This window comes from Coffea arabica, chromosome 4c (genome assembly GCF_036785885.1).
Source record: "Coffea arabica cultivar ET-39 chromosome 4c, Coffea Arabica ET-39 HiFi, whole genome shotgun sequence".
Lineage (NCBI taxonomy): Eukaryota > Viridiplantae > Streptophyta > Magnoliopsida > Gentianales > Rubiaceae > Coffea > Coffea arabica.
This window is the reverse complement of record NC_092316.1, coordinates 72,153-93,731: the sequence shown is the minus strand read 5'-3', so window position 1 is coordinate 93,731 and position 21,579 is coordinate 72,153. Positions and strand designations below refer to the sequence as shown.

General features: G+C 37.1%; 1 protein-coding gene across 7 annotated transcripts; it reads right to left on the bottom strand.

Moving 5' to 3' along the window:
- Positions 1-680: 680 nt before the first annotated feature.
- LOC113739584 (uncharacterized) lies at positions 681-16,567 on the bottom strand. 7 transcript variants are annotated; one of them, XM_027266848.2, is made up of 24 exons: positions 16,362-16,567; positions 15,974-16,243; positions 14,889-15,273; positions 13,024-13,140; positions 12,853-12,935; positions 12,245-12,391; positions 12,007-12,152; positions 11,788-11,918; positions 11,538-11,660; positions 11,358-11,431; positions 9,975-10,568; positions 9,719-9,830; positions 9,411-9,548; positions 8,627-8,950; positions 7,742-7,994; positions 6,291-7,663; positions 5,327-5,726; positions 4,279-5,195; positions 4,084-4,149; positions 3,882-4,007; positions 2,952-3,191; positions 1,651-2,876; positions 1,429-1,567; positions 681-1,342 (listed from the first exon to the last, which is right to left on the bottom strand). In XM_027266848.2, the coding sequence occupies exons 2-21, from the start codon at positions 16,108-16,110 to the stop codon at positions 3,147-3,149; spliced, it is 5,691 nt and encodes a 1,896-aa protein (XP_027122649.1). In that variant the 5' UTR covers positions 16,111-16,243; positions 16,362-16,567; the 3' UTR covers positions 681-1,342; positions 1,429-1,567; positions 1,651-2,876; positions 2,952-3,146. The 7 variants fall into 7 exon arrangements, with proteins under 7 accessions (XP_027122649.1, XP_027122642.1, XP_027122647.1 ...); XM_027266841.2 differs by having other exon boundaries at positions 2,952-3,196; positions 16,362-16,565; XM_027266846.2 differs by having other exon boundaries at positions 2,952-3,196; positions 12,858-12,935; positions 16,362-16,565.
- Between the last annotated feature and the right edge of the window lie 5,012 nt (positions 16,568-21,579).

Genomic DNA, 21,579 nt, shown 5'->3' with positions numbered 1-21,579 from the left:
TGTGGAAACACCCGCTATCGGTTATCGACTAACTAACATACGGGTCGGACCCGCCACCGCCCCGTGGGGGGGGGGGGTGGCTGCAGGGGTAGCTGCTCCCACAGGTTTACTATAATTTCTATTGGGCCTACTTGTTTTTATAAGTAAAACAATCTATGTGTTTGGACGGAGCATTATTTGAAATCTTGTCTTGGGAAATGTTGTCAATTTTGTAATCGCACTTTCATTATCATTTTTATTATATGATTTTAATTTATTAGATTATATGATAAAACAAATGATGAAAATATAATTAATAAAAGCAAGTGTCTTCCAGTGCTCTTACTCATACGTTGATTATATGACATTGAAAAAGAAATAATTTGAAAAAAACAAGTAGGCCTGACTGTTTCCTTACATGAACTAAATTTAGCCTGACTGTTTCCAATACATAAACATCTTCGCTGAACAATGCTATAACGATGATACCAGGCGAAGTAATTCAAAAATATATTGTGATGATTTCCCTAGACATTCCGATTTCCAACTGCAAAAAGCAACACGCGGCAGTCGATTTTTTTATTTAAAAAAACAGTTTAACAGGCTGAAAAAAGATTATTATTAGAGTTCTTTCTACCATCGGATTTAGAGTTTGAATCTTGGTCTTGAGTGTTGAGGGTCAAAAAGATACCAGCAAGATATAACTGAAATTCCCACATTATGAAAATTAACTTTTGAGTCTCTCATGCATTGGTTTCTAATATTTGCATTGGTACCACACAAGATTTGGCCGAGGACAACCAACGCAACTGAGGTTGATTCGTTAAATTTGGAAGGCTACTATACAAGACCAACAATTGAGTCCCCTCCCAAGGAAGACTTCAAGCCTTGCGCGGGAAAAAAGAGGAAAGAGAGAGGGGGGGCTTGAGAATTGAGACTCAAACCAATGACCTCAAAGTCGCGTGACTAATGTCTCTATCAATTAAGCAGAATCTTGAAAACATTAGCCATGCGAAACAAATCTAACCCACCAGAAAGCAGAAGCAACAGCTTGCCTTTGCCAAGACGAGCGCCAATCTTTTTCCTGGAAAGACAGATTAAAGCTGAAAGATTGCAGCAAAGCCACTATTATCACGTACACAAGGTCCTTTGAAGATATCACATCACCTCAGTCCCCTTAAAGTCCACAGCCTTCTCCCTCTTGTGATCACGAGCCTGATTACGGAATTAAATAATTCCACAAGAGCATCAACTTTAGAAGTGATCGTGGGTGTGTCAATAAGAGCTAAATGACATCTTCCCTTCTTCAGCAGCCAGAAGTTTTATATGGCAACTTCTTTGTTTTCTTCTCCAGATTTAGTTTCTGTATGAAAAAGTGCTGTTAGCTATTAATTGGATTTAGGCACACTTCAATCAAACACCAAAGAAAACAGTAACTTTCTGACTTACTTTCTCATGCTTGGTTAACTCTCCAGCCAGTCCAGTAAAAGTATTACACCTTCGAAGCTAGACTATCTTTCATCAAGTATTTCTTCTTTCCTTGAAATTATGGGGGACGTGGCTGGAATATGAGTATCTTTATGTGGGGCTGGGGATTGAGCAAGCCGTCATGAAGGGAAGGAAATCAATTATGGCAACAAAATAATTGAAGACAAGTGACTAGGTCTTTACCTTTTCCCAATTTTCGGGTCCGGATTACACCACCTTCAACACTAGTTGAGGAAAGCGTCCTAACGGGCACAGATTTTGCTGAGGATTCGGGCTTCTTTGACGATATAAGAGCAGAAGAAAGAAGAGCATCAACAGCATCACGTTGTTGTTTTCTTTTCAAAATTGTATCATTAGGCAATTCTACTTGACCTGAAGCTTTCTCAACGTAACCTCTGTCTGCACTCAGGCTTCCTTCAGGAGATGTTACGCCTGTGTCCATCATCAGCGAACTTCTTTGATGCTTGGAAGGACCTAAACGCCTTCGGGATGCTTGACGTTTCAAATGTCTACGATTCTCACATATCACTTTCTCCAAATGCTCTTGGTCATTGCTCGAATTTCCACCCATATTTCCATCTGGTGAATTGAGTTCCATACTCTTAATTTTCATTGGGCTAATCCTTCTACCAGAAGTTCCCTCATTCCCGGCTTGACTTCTATCAATGGAAGGCTTCAAACCCTGGCATATTTGGCCCCCGCTATTTTCAACAAAAACAGATGCAAAATCCTTTACCAACGGAGAATTATTTTTGTTCGTGACTCTTATTTTGCTTTGTGCAACGGTTTTTACAGACGGTACAACATGCTCAATTTCACCTGTCACAGCATCAACAGGTGCTTCACTCATAATGTATTTTCTCTTCTTTTCAGATATATCTTTGGCCCTTTTGTTTTGCACATCAGCATGCTTGGCAACTGCTTTTACCTTATTGACGTGCTGCAGCTGCCTCAAATGATTCCCAGGACCTTCGTCGGGAGGAATTTCATGTGAAGCTGAATTGAAGATAAGATTGTTGTATGGTCTTCTAACTTGTGTTACCAAATTTCTTTCTTTAGCATCCTTCAGGAGAGAAGCCCAGTTCTCGTTTGTCTGCAACGTTCTTGCATTTCCCAAAATCCACAAGGAAAATTTGGCCCTTGTGAGAGCAACATTCATGCGTCTAACATCAGCAACGAATCCAATACTGCTAGAACTCAATCTGGATGCCTGATGTTCAGCTGCTCTAACCGTGGAAAGTACCAAGATGTCAACCTCTCGACCTTGAAAACCATCAACTGTATTAAACTCCATTTCAGCTGAAATAGAAGAACCAAATGCACTGGAAAATCGTGAACGCAAAACAGAAAGTTGACGCTTGTATGGAGTTATTACACCAATCCTTCCACCGACAAATTCCAATGGGTACCTGGGCAAAAACCCCCCACTTATCACAAGAGAGAATCATATGGCAATTGATCAATTGAAGATGGAGAAGGCATACCTCTTCTTAAAATGTCTTAGTACTTCAACAGCAGCATCAGCCTCACATTCATTGTAGAGGGATAGCGAACCAGTGTTCTTACCATGACTTTCCTGTCCATCAACGACATCAAAGAACATGTAAGGGCCAAGGCCCTCAGTCTCATGGAAGACTGCAGCTTTGCTGGACATCTGGTCGCCGTTTTTCAACTTCCCATCATAGAAGTGCAACGAAGGAAAGCGACATATCTCCGGGTGCATCCTATACTGACATATTCAGAATATGTTGGATATCTCATACATAGATACACTGGCAAGAGCATAACACCAATATTCATGGATAGTAGCCCAACAATGACAATGGATCAAAGAGAGCAATCACAGAATGAGCAACTAATATTCTAAACTGTATTCATCAGGACCTTTTCTAATTTCTAACTTCAATGTGCTTTCTGATTTGGCATGTCCAATCTCTGTTTAAGTCAACTGAAATTGTCAAAGGCAAGCTCCTTTACAGTTAGATTCCCAAACACTAGGTGCTGCATTCAAATATTCATTCACTCCTTAGCTTTACTCTTAAATGCAAATAGTTCTGCAGATATTGTCTTATTAGATTCTGTCATTGAAAAAGCTTGTAAGGTATGTGTCTCAATTTTCTATAGATTTTATAGAATTTTGCGTTTTTCGGTCCTTGGTTATGTACCTGGGCCACAAATGAAAAATGAGAGAAAATGGGGCCTCACTGGATTCACAATATTTGAGGACCATTTTCTAAGCTGCATTTGATTCAGGAATATCCTTACAAGCACCCAGCTTTTAAGCTGTAACAGCTTGACTCAGCGCATCAAATACTATATGTAAATCACTGTATGTGACACTCTAATAGAATACATTTCCTTTCATACAAATTTCAGTTTACCATTCAAACAGGATGATAATACTTAAAGACTACCTGTTGGGTAAGCATCACAACAGGATGACCAGCACGTTGCAAACGTTCAAACATGCTGCACTGATATAAATATTTGCTGGCAATGTTAGAAAGAACTGTAGCAGGAAGCTGTTTGGGATCACCAACCTTCAAGAAAGAGAGACTATTCAATAGCATTTCTCATGGTATAGTGACAATTACACATTCTTTCCCTAGCATTTACCATTATACATCTGGTTCCCTTTGACTTTAACAGCTGAAGAGGAATCAATGTAGCAGGTTCAAGGGCCTACAGCAGAAATCTATGAATCAAAAGCACAAGAAAAACATACCAGAAGAACCATTTAAACCAAAGAACAAACAACAGAGAGAACGGATAAAAATAGGGTAATAACAAATGAAAAAGAAAGCAAAATACTTGTGCTGCTTCATCTACTACAACAGCATCAAATAGGGTGCTTTCTGTTGAACTGCTGAACTTATGGCTCAAGATAGATTCAGCACAAACCCCATAAAGATCTCCACCACAGCCACTCAGTGTAGTCACGACAACTTCAGCTTCTTTCAATATAGCCCTTCGCAACTTCTGTTTACGAGCTTTGCTTTCTTCACTGGCCTTTTTCTCCTGAGTTTGTGCATGGGAAAGATCTTTATAGAATGCTTTCTTTTTCTCATACAATCTTTTCAGCTTTGCTTCAATTTCTGTATCAATTGGCTCCTTCAAGTCATCACCTTTAACACTCCCTTCTAATTGTCTTCTTGTATCTGGATCTCTACCCACCAAGTTCGCACGCTTGGCTTCATAAAATCTGATTTGATCAACTAAACGCTCCAGATTAGAACGAAGAACTGAGACTGAGTCCACACCAATCTCAGTCTTTCCATCATTCGCAGTCTCCTCAACCACACGCTGATCAACAAGTGTGTCAATAAAGTAAGGCAGTGAATTCGGATGAACAGTCCTGATATTGCCAACTCTAACAAGATATGGTTTATATATCAGTCCATCACAACCATAAAGCCCTTCAGTTGATATTCTAGACACTAACTCATCAACTGCAGCATTGGATTGAGCACAGATGAGAATCCGTCCTCTACTGCAACTGCCAGAGGACTTGGTGCTCCTGTCTTCCTCTTCATGTAGTTGCTTGGCCAATGCTGCATCCTGCCATGCCCTTGCAATCGCAGCAGACTGATTGATCTGTGATCTGGAATGCATGTCAGAGCTAGTCGTACAAGATGGATCCCGACTTCCCGTTCTTTTCTTATCCCTAGTCCGGGAAAATGCTAGCAAACCACTCACAATTCCCAAAATTGTTCTAGTCTTACCAGTCCCTATCAGTAAAACATACAAATGACACAAAATCAGCAAAACATACAAATTACACAAAATTGCATATTAAAGAAACAACAGAGCAGGGAAAAAAAGAAATTAAAACAGAATAATATAAGAGGAGTAAACAGACCTGGTGGACCCTGTACAAGGGACACTTCAAAATCCTTTTTCAAATCAAATGATCCAATAGCAGCAGAGATAGCTTGCAGTTGAGAGCCATTATATGAGGACCTTAAAACCTGCTGCAAAGGCTGAGACAATCTGCCAAGATTTTCTCTTCTAGAATTATTAACACCAGTATGACAGGCTGGATTCAAGATAACAGGAAGCAAAGGAATTTCTCTTAATGATGACAATGCTTGGAATTCTCGGAGTTGAGGTGTAATGCTCATAATGTGACTAATGCACCATTTACTTCGTTCAACAAGAAACTTTCTAGCTCGATTAAGACGAGAAGATCCATTTTGCAGATACAGTCTGAGAACTAAGACACTTGATCTTCTTTTAATGTCTATTTCACGCTTTTCAACCTAAGCACAAAAATATCACCAAGGTGAAAACAATTATCTAGAAATGCAAAGCAAAATACAATGGGTGTGTTTGAATAAGCGATTATTTCAAAATATATTATTTGGAATGATACTGTAGCATTTTTTAATGATGTGATGTATGTGGGACGAAGAGATGGTTGACAATATAAAAAGGCGATTAGAAAATTTGTTTGTGATGCAAGCCAAAATTTTTTGCAAATAAAACTTGTATCTAAACATGCCCAATGTGGATATTTCAAATTTTATTGTTAGATCCAATGAGATTCCAGGAGAAATCTAACAAACTGAAAAATCTGCAGTCAAACTAACACTGTCAGCCACCTAAGCTTGAACTGAGACAAAGTTACCACTGCACTTGTAGAGAGAAAATAAAATTTTTAGCATATTTACAGCCGCTAAAGAAACCCAAAAACCATGTGGATAAATGAATTGAAAGAAAGAAGAAGTATTAAACGTCATCCATTCCTATGGGCACTGAAAACTAAACTCATATGACTAAACAAAAAATCATTTTGCAACAGATGCAGACATGCAGATACCTACCTTCCCAACCACGTGAATGTCCCCATGGAAAGAACGTGGCAATGGTTGCCTAGTAAGCAATATGAGATCATTCTCCAAGAAGCTCCTAGAACCCGAGGATTCAGCTTCATCATGGACACAGCGAACCATATGAAAATCATCAATTCGCTCAACAGACAGCACAGAAATACCTCCATAACACATCTCATCTAAAGATGTCATCTCCTGAAAAGAACTGTGAAGCTGTGCCTTAAATTCTTCTAGTACTAGTGCACGAAAAATTTCAACATATTCATCAGGTGATTTAAAACAAACAGGGACCTCCTTCAATTTGCCAAACTTCCTATTCCCACCTTTGTCTTCTGATGCTAATCCAACTGTCACAAAGTAATCCAACTCTAGAATTGCCTTATACCAATCATCAAGCCTGGGAGCCTTAAATCTTCCCTTTTCAAGATTCAGCCTCCAGCTCCCAGACCTGTTTTGCATGGGTAAGTTGAGTTGAATGACTTGTCGTTTAGCACCAGGGTTGCTTGGTTTGGATAACAGTGATTTGTGAGGCCTTGCTGACTTGAAAAACGAAAAATCCCATGAATCATCTTCTCTATCATGATGTAATACCTTGTTTGTGACTAGATGACTTTTTTCTAGAACTTTGTCATCGCTTTTGTGGTCCTTGCTGTTGCTGTTAAAGATATTACTTGTACCAACTGGTGCTTTCATTTTCCAACCAAGTTGAGACTTGGAAGAACCAGTTCCCCCTGAATCTACACTTTCATCCGATGACTTTAAGTCAGATACATTTTGTGGAGGACAAAAGTAATTCTTATTGTGTTTAGGGCTAATCTCTTTTTCCTTACTCTCGATGGACTTAAACATCAAGTCAGGTGCAGGCCACTCTCTGCCTTCAGTTTTATCCATCTCCAGCTTCTGAATGATAGGTGAAAAACCCTCTATACTTCCTTCGCAAAGAGTTTCTGATGAATATCCCAAACAACCAGTCGTAGAATTATTTTCTTCATTACAATGCAAAGTTCTTTCCATAGGAACAGAAGAAAAAGCCTTATTATCAAAACTATCTTGAGTCAACCCAAGATAAGATTGAATCTTCTCAACAGCAGAAATTGCTGGTTTTTCATCATCATCCAGAAGAATTATCCCATTATCCCTCTCTCTACCAATTAATCCATCCAAGCCTGTCATATGTTCTTCTACAGCATTCGAGGATAACAATTTCACATTTTCAAGCAAACAATTTTGCCCGTCCAATAGCTCTTCAGAGAATATTGATTTGGGTTTCATGTTTGATTTATTTAATGCAGAAGAACCGTCATCCACCAATGAAAGAGAGAGGCATGTGACTTGATCATTCATTTCATCCATTGCAACATTATCTGCAATGCACATGCATGAGTCTGCTCGTATTGCAAGTGAAATTGAGGCAAGAAGGAAATAAAAACAAAATATTTCACCTGATGAGATGAGCCTCTCCACAGCCCTAATTGCACAAGCAGTATTTTGACTGCATGACTTCTTAAGCACACCCAGCAAAGAAACTAGAGCTTGTTTCCAGTATCTAGCCACCACAGCAAGTGATGACCTACCCCAATCCATGAAATCATGAAGCCACTTCATGTCAGTTATAGCTTTCATTGTGAGGCCTGAATTTGGATAAAGTTCACCAAATATAATAGGAAGGATCTCAAGTAGACGGACACTTGTCATCTGAAACCAAAAACTGAGAATGCTAGTTAACTGTGAATCAAATGACAAAGAAATAAAGTGCTATGACAAACGAATAATCTTCCACAACGCCTAACTGGTACGTCAAGCAATCTGGGATTTTTCTGTTTTTCAGTGTTTCAAGAAAAAATTATTTGGGGAAGGACTCTTGGGTGTTTTAGTATGCTTCCAGAAGAAGGTAAAGTACCAACATGAGAAACCAAGGCAGGTCATCATGCGCAAGGCATACCACCAATTACGGTCAGTATTAACTCAAAAAGGTCATTAAGAGCACTTGAAGGACAAGCGACACTGAGTAAAATATAACCACCAAAGCAACAACACTGACAGGTCAATGCACTGGCAAATCAAGTGTTAGCATTACTGTTTGACTAAGACAGCTCAGAGATGTATCCATGCATTAAACAGCTATTGTAGTGCGAAAATTCTTAACAAGATCCCTAGTGTGTTTATCAAATCATCATTTGATATTAAATCAGGCGTAATATGGAGAGAACAATAACATATAGTTCAAACTTGCGTGCTCTGTGAAGGAATAGATGAATGCATAGAGATGCCCACTGCAACTAAGCGTACAATACTCAAAGACAAAGAATTATTACAAGTTTCTTTACCTGAGATATTTTATCATCTTTGAATGCCTTGCCTTCAGCCAAACACTTCTTCACAGATGGCCATGCCATTTCTGATATTGAGCAACAGAATTTCTCCCAGACTGTAGAATTGACAACAGATGAATTTAGGTCGTCCTTTCTCAGATTAATTACAGGCTGCCTTAAAAATCCACCTAGGGAAGAAAACTCTGGAACATTTAAATCTCCTCGAGAACCCCGAGCAATTGGATCTCTACATGAATTTCCTTCTTTAATTAATTTGCATAGCACAAAGAAGAAATGGTGTAGCGTTTGAAAGTTCAGCAACACAGCATCCAAGTGAACCTGGAAATGATGTTGGATCATAGTACAGAATTTGTAACCAGAACAATATTTCCAATGGAAAATTTTTTTAAAATGCGGATAGAACAGAGGAATGAGACCACTAATAAATGTTAATTGAACTTCCAAGAACATCTAATGCATGTAATATGGAAGAGAAATTTGGAGAACAGAGGAACTAGACCATGAATCAGTGTCAATTACAGCTCTAAAAACACCATTTTATGCACGTAAGCTGACTTGCATAATGAATCAAACTCTTTTCTAATGAGATTACGCTACTACAGTTTTGATCACGATGATACTGATCGAAAGGTAAAATAGCCAAAAATGCTCCAAACAAATATCCAAAAAAAGTTCCTTATTAGCTCGTGAAACATACTCTAGTCTCATACTGCCAAAATATAGTTATTCATGACACGGCAAAGAAAAGAAATTAATTCGGTTCAGTACCGGACATTACCAGTTTCAGGGCATGCCTCAACCCCAGAAAGATGGCTGCCAATGAAGATTGGCTCGAACAGAGAAACCGCAGACCAGAAGTAAGGCCCTTTTCGCCTGAAAATTGCTCAAGGATAAGCCTACTCACTTGTCTGTCATTCTGGACCAAAAAGAAAAGAGTTCAGACTTGACCGTTAGAAGAACATGATATACACGGAAAAGGGGAAGAAAGAGTGAGGAAGTATAAGTAAAATAAACAAAACAAAGCAAATATGACTTCATTAATTTGCCCAAAACTAGAGAATTTCTTTTTTAAATGTAAATTAGTACATCATTTGGATCAACAAGAAAAAGAATCAGACTATCAGCCATCCCTGGCTCCCAAGTCCACTGCTTCTTCAGTTCACTTTGCTCCATTCTGAAAATATAGTGGGAAGCCAACCTGCAATCCACTCAAAAGAAAAAGAAAAAATTGTGTTGTTTTCTGTTCCTTTTCCCAAATAGATGCAGGTAATCAAGATTCAAAATCATAATCAACTACAAGGAGTTACACTCAGCCAAAAAAAAAAAAAGAGAAGCAACTTACCTCCTAAATGTCCTTATGAGAGGAATATACATTTTTGAGACACCAATGGAGTTTTTGGACTCTGCTCTATCTCCACCATCGTCAGAACCAGAAGGGATCTTCCAACCAAAAAGATGAGAAATTTCTGAAGCACAGGTTGTCAGCAAATCCCCTATTGAAACTGACATTCGGATGCTATACTCTGCCTCTACCATAGAGAAACGAGATAGAGCCCAAAAAACAGCTTTGGAAAATGATACCGGAAGGATCAAAGGATCAATTCCAACTAGAACATCAAACCATAGCATTGGAATGCACAGCCACTCCCTATATGTCAGTGTAGTATTTTTCATCTGCAGATGGAATTCATTCCAACAACTTGTGTACTTCTCTTCAATATCTTCACCAATAAGGAGCTCTTCATTGTTGTCATTTTCATCATTAGCCTCAACAGGCACAACTTTTTCGTTACATGAGAGCAAATGATTGTTCAAAATTGTGGCAACCAAAGCAGAAGCATCAGAAATTACAACTGTTTGAATAAGATCCAAGGCTGGTTGTCTCAGTGAGATATGAAGGGATGAATCCTTCAAAGAAGAGACAAGAGAAGGGCACCTGGATGATTGAAACAAAAGGACTTGCAAATCAATACAGCCATATCACCAGCAAACACAAGGATATATATATAGGATCACCTGATCCAAGATCTCAAAGTGAAAAAACTCCAAGAACACTAGAGAGGTAAATGAAGCACACAAAGACAGTGAAACATAAATCCTGCTTATCAGCCTCGGAGATTTGAAGACCAATTTTTGTTTATATTCATCATAAACTTCAAAAAAGTGTAGCTAATCTTAAACATCCATAAAGCTACAAGGTATGTGAGAAGTGAAACACATGTTTATTTTTCAAAACATAATTATAAAATCCAGTGAAGACAAAGTCATTTTCTTCTTTGAATTTAGCAAAAAGCTTGAGACCTAAAAATATAGTTACATACACAATAATTCATTTACACAAGGCTAAGATATGCACAATTTTTAGACAAAATAATTCAAACTACATGGTCAAGTACAAGCTAAGAAATATTTTATCACATAAACAACTACTAGTTTTATATAAAAGTTACCCATATTCAAGTAAATTTACTTTTCCATGTTCCAAACCTTAGTTTCTGCTTTCTAAGCTGTTTGGTTTGTATACATAGACCTGCTTATCAGGAAATGCAAAAACCCTCAAATCTGGTCATTGACATCATCAAATATACACTGGAGCCCTACTAGAACTTATGCAGAAATTTTGATTATAGAAGTTAAATTAGGCAACTTTCATCAAAGAAGAATGATCTTGCAGACTTCCATAGCCAACACATCTAAAATATTGACAGAGAGTTGTAGCACATACCACATGTGCGCACATTCATAAGGTGGGCAAGGGGGGTTAATCTTGTAACCTCGGTGAACAATGAGAAGAGCAATCTTGCACAAACAGAGAAACCTCATAAAAAAGGCTGAATTTGCTATAAAAGTAAAAATGAAAGTAAGTATGAAGTTTTCTTTAGCCATTGCAGAGGCAGGAATTAACCTGACAAGCCTTTTTTCGCATCAGTACACTGAAGTTACTACTCACGGTCACTTGATGCAAAAGGAAGTAAAGAAGATGCCTCCGTTGCATTTCATGCTCTCCATCTTGTAAAGCTTCAAGAGACTGGATAGACACACATTAGTAGCAGCATTACTGATACAACATAAAGAAACTCAGGAAGATAATAAAGAGAAAAGAACACCCTGGTGGTGAACTTGAAACCATCAGGACAAAAAAAGTTCAGACATACCTGCAAAAAAGGCTGGAAAAGATCAAAAATTTCTTTGTGGCTTTTCTCATTACGAGTATGAAAACATTGACCTAGCAATGTATTACACATAACACTTGGAGACAATGTTGATCTCCACCAAAGCTTATATCCTTAGCACAACAAAATGGTCAAATATCAGCTAAAGTAACAGAAAATCTAATGCCTTTACAAGAGAGCAATGCACTAGAGGACCCTTACCAAGCATTTGGAAAAGCAGCCTCAGGCAATTAACAGCGTGAGAAAATTCAAGATCATCACTAATTTGGTTAAGTACGACACTCAAAAAAACAGGGTAGCGGTCTAATATCCCTTCCTCAAATGCTGGAGGTTCTAAGAACCCAAGCCTTCAAAACACCCAAAAAGAAAGGAACTATAAGCAGAAAAGTTAAAAAAAGAATAGAACTTAGCATTGAGAATTAAAGCAACTGCTTCCTACAATGCTTTAATCCCGAGCCATACAGTTATTCGGTCCAGCTGCACCCTAGGTCTAGAAGTCTCAGTAGTTGATGGCACTATTTCAGTCTCCAGAAGACTAACACATTTCTTCAGCAAAGGCTGCAGAGGATCCAAGTCAGCTGATCTCCTTCACAGCATAGAATAAAAACTTATCAAAATCCATGAAAATAAACAATTAGCAATAAAGCCAGAATCTTTGATCACCGGGCCACAAAAACAAGAGCTTGGCATATCTAAAGCAAATTATATTACCAACAGTAAAACTGTGTAAAACCATTAGGAGCATTTATAAATTCCCAAGGCAAATTTTATGCTTACTATTCACTTAGAACCACTCAAGCCAAAAGGGATAACAAGGCAAATCTATGCCATAGTTTCAGGATAGTTCATTGAATCATCTGAAAAATGGTAAGAAGAATGAACCATGTTCAGCCTCCGCCAATAAGGTTGCGTCCACCAAATCACTACAAGGTAACTACCATAACAACCCCTTAAACCAAAGAGCAGTTGCAAGATCAACAATATCAAAAACATTATGTTTCAACTTTTCCAGCTAAATGCCACCATAAAATAAGATTAGAAAAGTACCTTACATTACCCATTTGTGCAGCCAGCCGAAAACCAATAGAACGTGTTCTTCTGCTTTTAAGGAAAAGTAATGCATAAACTCCCTAAGCAAAGAATTGAGAACATCATTAAGAATATCTGAAGCTCTCAATCAAAGACTGAAGGTTAGTAGAAGTGAGGGGAAGTTCTTACTGGATACTGCTGATGTCCGGCCAATGTCAGTTCGTGAGAGCTATCAATTGCTTCAATGAACTTTTCAAATTCAGTAGCCAAAGATTGATCATCCAACAAGAAGGGAAACATCAAAACCTGCAGCTCAACAAACATATTTATATCAAATCAAAAATCTATATGCAGTGACCCAACAAACCATGACAATGCACAGCAGAGTAGAGGATGAAGCACACCCTCAATAAAATATCAACCAAGATATGATGTATCACCATATAGTTACAAAAGTTATTAAAAAAAAAAAGCATTTTCATTTACACCCCAAAGCACCTATAACTAACAAAAGCGATAAAAATGAGAGCCACAGTAACAGTATAGGATGGCATTTAAGAATTTGAAAAGGCAATTGAAAGGGTGTAAAAAGGAGAAACAAAAAAGAAGTTGAAGAATCAATAGTACAGCTGTATACCATAACAGGAGGCTTGTTAGCTAGACCAAAGCTAGTTCCATGAGACTACATAATGATCACTAGGAAAGAATTAAATCACCTCTTAGACCCTTTATGCAGATTCAAGGAGCATTCAGGCATTTTGAGCAAGTTAAAGTCCATCATACACAATTCTGTATTCAGGCATTTTAATAATAATTAAACTCCATTACATGTTTTTCAAGCAATTTCTGGACTCTTTTCCATAATCATACCTAATTATACATTCAGCAGCCAAATACTCCAGAGGTTTTCCAACCCTATCCCTAAAATAGTTATACAAAATTCTGTTGTATAATGTGGCAGATACAATAAGAGTCCAGTAGGGTATCGAGAACTAAAGCCTAATTTCTTTCAGTTTTACAAAGAAAAAGCACTACTAGTTATAGATCCAAATGCTCAATCGTCACTAAATATTGGATTTGTTAAGACTTAAGCAGACTACCTTATCAAAAATCCATGTAATTGTTCACTCACAATATTCAAAACAAATTTACACACACAATTCAGATTCTTTAATAGTATAACCAACCTTAATTATAGTTTGGTGTTCTTTCCACTACAGATGTTGCCACCTTAATGTTAAGTCATCATCAAATGCAAGCCTCATATCAAGATATAAGCCACTGGAAAAGAATTTAGACCAATTAATTTCTATAATCAAGCACTTTTCAATTTGTTAAGAAAAGAGACGAGCAGAAACATGACGACTCTTCAGAAAGTCATGCTTCGTCAACAGTAAGACTTACAGTTTTTGTGATTTCAATTCCCTTCTTCTAAGCACGTCCTCCTAGCCTCATTTATTTCGGTTGTTACAAGAGGGAGTTGTGTTAGGCATAGTCCTGTAAGAATTAAAATTTTTCTGCTCTCCTATGGTTCTGCCTTCATTCTTATCCCACCTTTTTTGTTCATTTATATAATGATTTTCATTAAAAAGCCAATCCTTTCTCTCTAGCCTTCCCTAAGCTCAGGAATTCAGAACGAAGATGTCACCAACTCAACCAATTCCCTGTTTTGAGGCCATTTCTGCCCAAGTGAAATTCAAATATCTATCTGTCTTCAGCAAGGTAGTTTTATTTTTAAGGAAATGGATGGATCATCTGAAGGACATAATTATTAATCTCATCAACCTAGTCCCACTACAGGTTATTCCTAGCAATCTCAGCCACTCCATTATCATGACACTCTGAAACAGGAATCTAGCAAGCAACAAAATATAGATCTCTGTTCCACTTTCTTCAGCAGTGGGCAAGTGGTTAAATATGTCAAATGCAGCGAGGCATTTCAACATCAGCGTGGAGAAAGCAAATAAAGACCAATGAAACCACATCAGATAATAGTATTACACACTGTTGGAGAGAGATTGACATATAAGTATTGGAAAAGGTATCCAAAGCACCTCAAACATCACACAAACAACTTCAGCATTAGTACATGCTGGATCCAACTCCCCCTGAGCTACTTTTGCATTAATCTCTTTCAGATTTTTACTTATTCTTTCTTCATCAAGAGTACGGACTACTTCCAGAAGAGGTCCAATGGAACTGGGATCATAATCCATATGATACATATCCTGGGTGCGATGGTGCTGAGAGATGCATTGAGTGCAATGTCGCATTTCTTCAGAAATCCTAGTCCACAAAATCTTAAGAGGCGAACCATGAGGCTCATCTATAGAATAATTATAGAAAGTCTCCAGAAGAGGTCCCATCAAATCCCAAGAGCTGCACCAAATATGATTGTCGTCGGGCAAGCCAATTAAAAAGTTGAATGCATCAGAAAACCTGAATAAAAAAAATCATGAACAGATAACTTAGACGAAACAAGACAAAACAACCACTTCTGCGTACATAACTAACTACTTATTCAGATAGACAAACAAAACCAAATAAGCTACATTAAAAATTAAATGAGACGATTGAGGAGGAACTACAATGAGGAAATGGACCAACAACCTTCAAAGCAGAAGGAAGCTAGTCACGACATCGAAGCATAAGACGCCTCATTTCACACATCAAAAGTGCAAGTAGGAAGCTAGTGATCACTCTCTAAGAAGGATGCAATTGGCTAGCCACGGTGTAACGGAGAACCTTCCTGCTTGAACTGGCCATGTTTATTTTGAAGGTGTATCCTGAGTTATATGAAGCATGAGTCGGTGCACGGGTGTCAAAATGTGCTTGCAGGCAGGTCACGGGTGTGGGGGTGTATTTCACTGTGCTTTGTGATTAGGCTAATATTACACTTGCTCCAATAGGAGGGTGAGCTTGTTCATAATTTGATTTACCTGTTCTAGCAGAGGGTTGGCGGCAGTATAAGACACCAAGTGTCACCCCAAAGCCCAGAAAGACAAAGGGGGAAAAACAGAAAGAATGATGATGTTTTCGATGTTAACAAAATCCCGTGGACGAATTTCACAACAAAGAAGACTCAAACCCCGGATTATAGAGAAAAAAAGAAAAGAGGAAGATAGAAAAAGAAACAGACCATGCTTGTTTGAGTTGGCGGAGACGGCGACGCTTGTGAAGGTCTTGACCCTGCTCATCATCGTCTTCTTCTTCGATACCCCTCCATCGGTCTAATAGCTCTCCTCTCGTAACCAACTTCTTCTTCTTCATTTCCATTTTTTTAAAAATTAATAGCTTATCTGTTCGCTCCAATCCACCCTCCTGAACCGTCCGCCAACTGATATTCACAGCATTCCCGGTCTATTTTTTGAGCTCAGAAATTAGGGCTTCCATCCACAGGCTTTTTTTTCTTTTTTTTTTCAGCGGCAACAGCAGGGATGATGAAAAAATCAAAATTAAGGCGAGAGAAGTATACGAAACTCAAAAATCAAAACCCCAGTATTCGGAAATGGTACCAATCAAATTACCTCAATGGGCGAGGCGAACCGAACGCGGGAAAGGGGAACAGCGGCCGCCAATAGCGCTGATGCTCCCTCGCTTAAATTAGGATTAGTATCATTAAGTCCCTCCCTCACTTATTAGTGTAACTAGACCAGCAGTACTTGTGCCTTCCGCGCCAAAATGCCGGCGCAATGACCTGTTACTCGTCTCTTTTAAATTTTTAAGCCAAGCCTCGACATATAATGGAAATTTGTTAAACTAACTAATAATAGGGAGGCACTTGGAAATTCGTTAGGCAAATAATGGGGAGCTTGGGAAGTTACTCCGTAAAACTTTTGGACGAGATATTTTTTAAAAAATTTACTGTAATTAACTGTAAAATTAATAGATTATGTATTTGAGAGTTTGAGAAAATTTTTTATAAAAAAAAAATCTCTTTTTTGTCCCTTTCTCTTTTTTTTTTCAAAGTTGCTTTCCTTCCTCTCTTCTTCCTTCTCATACCACCAAAGGGGGAAGAGGGAAAGAGAGAAAAACTTTTTTTTATGTATTTTTTGATATTTTGGGTGTGAATTTTAACAATTTCAAAGTGTTTGTTAAAGGGTTCCTCCAGCTACAGTTGAAAAAAATTTTATTTAAAATAAACTAGCAAAAAATATGGGTGCCAATTCATGGTAAAGTATCTTCATAAAATTTATTTTCCAATGACTGTGAACTTGTTTGAGCACTTGCAGGCTACAATGCATTGTTCTTGTGTGCTTAATAATGTAGGGCCTGTTTGGAAGTGAGTTTTTTGACCAAGCTTTTTAGTTACAAGTTTTTTAACAATTTTTAGTTACAGGAACCCAAAAAAACTTATCAAATTTTTTAAACTACACACTTCAAAATATCTAATACACAAAAAACTTCTATCTTTCTTCTTCTTTCTCCCCCACCCCATCCACCATACCTTCATCACCGGCCAGCACCTCTGCCGCCGTTTCCGGCGCCGACCACCTATTCCGGTGCCGGCGTTTCCAATTTTTTTTTCCCCTTCCTTTCTCCCTCCCTCTCCCCTTCCCTCCCCTCTCCCCCTCCTCTCCCTGGCCAAACTCCCCCAACCTATGCAGCAGCAGCAGTTACTTTCCTCCTGCTCTGATTTTTCTTTCTCCCTCTAGTCACGCCAACGCTATGGCTGATGGGGGAACAGGGAAGGGGGTTGTGGGAAACAGGAAACGGGAAGGGGAACAGGGGAGGGGGAAACGGGAGAGGGTGGGGGGACAGAGGGGAGGGGGAAACGGCAGAAGAGGTGGCGGGGCAGCGGGGGAAGAGCTGGCGGGAGGAGAGGGTGGCGTGTAGAGGGGAGGGGGAAGAGGCAGAGGGGTTGGCGGGGGAAATGCAGAGGAGAGGAGAAGGGGAAAGGGAGGAGAGGGGTGGCGGGAGGGGGAAGGAAAAAGAAGAAGAGGAAAGAAAAGAAAAAGGAAAAAAAGAAAAGGAACAAAAAAATTCACCTTACAAAAACTTTTACAAAATTTTTTATCTTATAAAAAAGTTTTTCACCTTACAAAAATTTCTATAAAATTTTTTCAAAAACTTCTACAGTGCACTACAGTAAAGTTTTAGACAAACTTCCAAAAAACTCAAGTTCCAAATAAAACCATAGATTTGGATGAATTGGCAGGTAAGACCAAAAAGTCAAGGAATCTTTACTGCTCCAATATTTTGTATTGAAACACACAATTTTGTGTCATACTATCTATTTTAGGCTTAATTACACTTTGCCCCCTTGAATTTGGAATCCTGTACGCTTTGCTCCCCTGAACTCCAAATATATACACTCTTATCCCTTGTAGTTAACTTTATGATGGGATTAAGATGAAGGCATATTTTTCATGACCAAAATATCTCTAACTGATTCTTAAACATTTACAAAACTAATCCATTTACAAATAGCAATGGAAATTTTGTACAAATGCTTTAGGAATTTTTATATTTTTTTATCCACAATACAAATTTTCAAATCTTTGGTATTATACCATCTTTTATTTTTTTTATTTTTTAAATCACATGACTTTGTGTTTTTTCCTATAAAATGTTGCATATTTTGATTAAAAATATAGCATTATTTTAAAACTATTATATAAGGGCATTAATGTTATTTTGTTAAAAATTTGGATGGAGAAATCATCATTAACGTTTGACTTGGTCAATGAATGGGGCAAAGTGCATATATTTAAAGTTCGGGGGGCAAAGTATTATAAAAGGTCAAGTTCAAGGGGGTAAATTGGAATTAACCCTCTATTTTAAGTACTTTTAGTGTTAAATTGTTTTTTCATTTTGAGCTATACTCTTCTTCTTTCCCTCTACAAAAAAATATAAATTTTAAGTTATGCATGAAGAAAAAAAAAAGAAAGAAATAAAAGAGATTCTCGTGATTTTTGAACATATTGGATGTTATTAGTATGTTCGTTGAAAGTTCACATACAAAATGAGTTTGGTAATATTCATATGTAAATAGCGTGAAACAATTTGAAAGTTACATAATTAAAAGTACGAAAAATTTCATTATGATTTTCAAATGTTACGTTATGTTACTAATTTTGACTATTCTCTTTATATATGAGAAATTAAAGTGATTAACACTTGATCATCTTAATAGTTTCATATGTATTTAACTATAAAATTGCTGATATGCATTATTGGTATTTTGTGTATTATTGGGAAGATTTATCATTATTCTTCCACAAATTGAACTATTATTCGTAAAATATAATATGTCAAACAATTAGTACATGTTTTGTATGGTTAGTTCAAAAACGTATGAGTATTTTTCAATTTATATTTGAAACGTACAAACTATTGAATTTTTTTAGGGAAAAATTTTTATTCTTAAGTATTACCTTTTTTTTTTAGTTTAGTAAAGCCAAGCTTTAGTTCCATAAAAACAAAAAGAAATTGATAAAAAAGAGTAAATATCATGTACACTAACAATGTATATACTATCATGGTTAGATGCACGACACGTATATAAAATTTGGATTTCAAATTCGAATTCAAATTATGTATCATGGATGGATTCGATGGGGAAAGTATTCTTAACAAAATGAGGTAACTCCTGCAACAAGGCAAGTGCGCAGGATTTTTCGCACCGTTGAGGTCGGGAAAGCGTGTGATTCTAACCCAAAAGGAATTGAAAGTGAAAGAATGGGTTGCGTGCACCATCTATTGGCTTCTTATATATTTGTTTTTGGAGTTTAATTTAGCAACTCCAAAATCAACTCTAAAAAATACGCACAATCTCAAATATGACTTACAAAAATAAAAATAAAAAAAATTACCAAATGCCAAAATATTTTCTTCTTCCACCTACTACAATAACCCTATCGTCCACCACTGCCATCTAGGCTTATCAAAGTTAGGTTTTAACAAGTCTACACTCAACTCATCTAATTAGTAATACTTTTGAGTTTCAGACTATTGAATTTCGAGTTAATAAATGTGAAATTTATATTTGACTCGCGGGATATTCGGGCTTTAAGCCTAATTCGAGTTTAAACCAAACTCATTTATTATTCGAGTTTAAACCAAACTCATTTATTATTCATTAATTTCCTTAATAGAATTACTATGATTATTAAGTCATAAAACTAATCTAACATCCACGATATTAAAACTATACACGAACCAATAACAAATTATTAAAAAGTAGATAAATCAATAAATTTTCAACAATAATTATATCTAATTCATTCAAAGTACATAAAAAGAGATAAAAGTTGTTCTTCTGTTGAATCTTCTGATATGTTTTTTTAATATTTAATGTCATTGATGTACATTACTATATTTTTCCATATAAGTATTAGTATTTAGTAACTATATATTTATTTGGATATAATTATATATACCAACGTATAACCATACCGTATATAAAAGAGATAAAAGTCTGTCCAGTTTATCACCCTTTTAAAGATTTAGGGGTTAGGTCTCATTAGCTTGTTGACGCGTGTATTCCATTATACCCTGCTTTTCATTTTTCTCTTTCTTTATCATCTCCATGACCTCCGGCCACCCTACCATTATTAAAGCTCTAACACTCGAACTTAGATTTGCAAGCTTCTATTTAATTCACTACGATTTGAGCAGAATACCAGGAAGATTTGACGTCTTTTTTTCTAGGCTGCAATTTCAATTTAATCAGCAAGCAATTAAGTATCAAACCTTTTAATCTTCTATTACATTTGTTTCTTAGGCTTTGTTGGAAAAAACACAATTGTAAATGCAATAGGAATCTGACATTGATGTCCAGGTTGCATTTGGACTATTTGATTAGGATGGTATTGGATGATTTTATTGTGCTACCGTGTCTGATTTTTTATGATAGCTCTTCTATGATTGGTGATGGTGCAAGAGGCGGAATACTTGGCTTCAATTGTGTTTTAATTCAGAGGTATTGGCGGATTAATGGAGGAACTTGTTGACTTGCCGCCATGATTGGAAGTGAGGTAACGGGGAGGTGTGGACAGATGGAGTTATGAAAGAGAAGCAGATAAGGCGAGAGGAGGTGAAAAAGTAATAACCTATGTTTTCAGAACCGGACCGGATAGCGACTCGGCCAAGGTCAGGGGTCAGGGGTCAATGGGTTCGACCGGGGGGTCGATAGGGGGTCGAACCGGATGATGTCATAAATAAAAATTATTTAAAAATTAAAATATTATATATATCATATCTAATAATATATTGATATTAATAAAGATATATTCATATATATTTGATGTTTCAAATATATTTAACAAGAAAATACAAAGAAATTAGAACAATCAACTAGCAATTTATATTATTTAATAAATATTAACAAGTTTAGAATTAAAATTATGAATTTAATTGAAAAATAACATCAAATTGTAGGACAATATTTATAAAGTATCAAATATTTGAGGTATACGAATAAGTTTTAACAATTTAGGGGGCCAAAACATAATATTATAAAGTTTGAATTTTTTAAAAAAAAAATTACTGTTGAACCGGAAAAACCGGTTTTTCCCCGGTCAAACCCGGATTTTGACCGGCTTTGACCGAGTTTTAAAATTTCCGGTTTTCTAAGTTGACTCGGACCGGCTACTTGGCCGGTTCCCGATTCGACTGGTTCGACCGGACGGTCCGGTCCGAGTTTGAAAACAGAGGTAATAACAAGGCGCAGCCGATTAGTGGCATCCGAACAATAGCCTTCTTTGGATGATCCGGATCAACTTTTAACTCTATATAAAATTA

Excerpts from the sequence above, each read along its gene's own strand:
- LOC113739584 (XM_027266842.2), bottom strand. The coding sequence starts at position 16,110 with ATGGAAATGAAGAAGAAGAAGTTGGTTACGAGAGGAGAGCTATTAGAC. Across the intron at positions 11,432-11,537 it reads TGCGAAAAAAGGCTTGTCAG|ATTGCTCTTCTCATTGTTCA; the intron begins GTTAATTCCTGC and ends TGTTTGTGCAAG. Across the intron at positions 9,831-9,974 it reads CTCATAAGGACATTTAGGAG|GTTGGCTTCCCACTATATTT; the intron begins GTAAGTTGCTTC and ends AGTGGATTGCAG.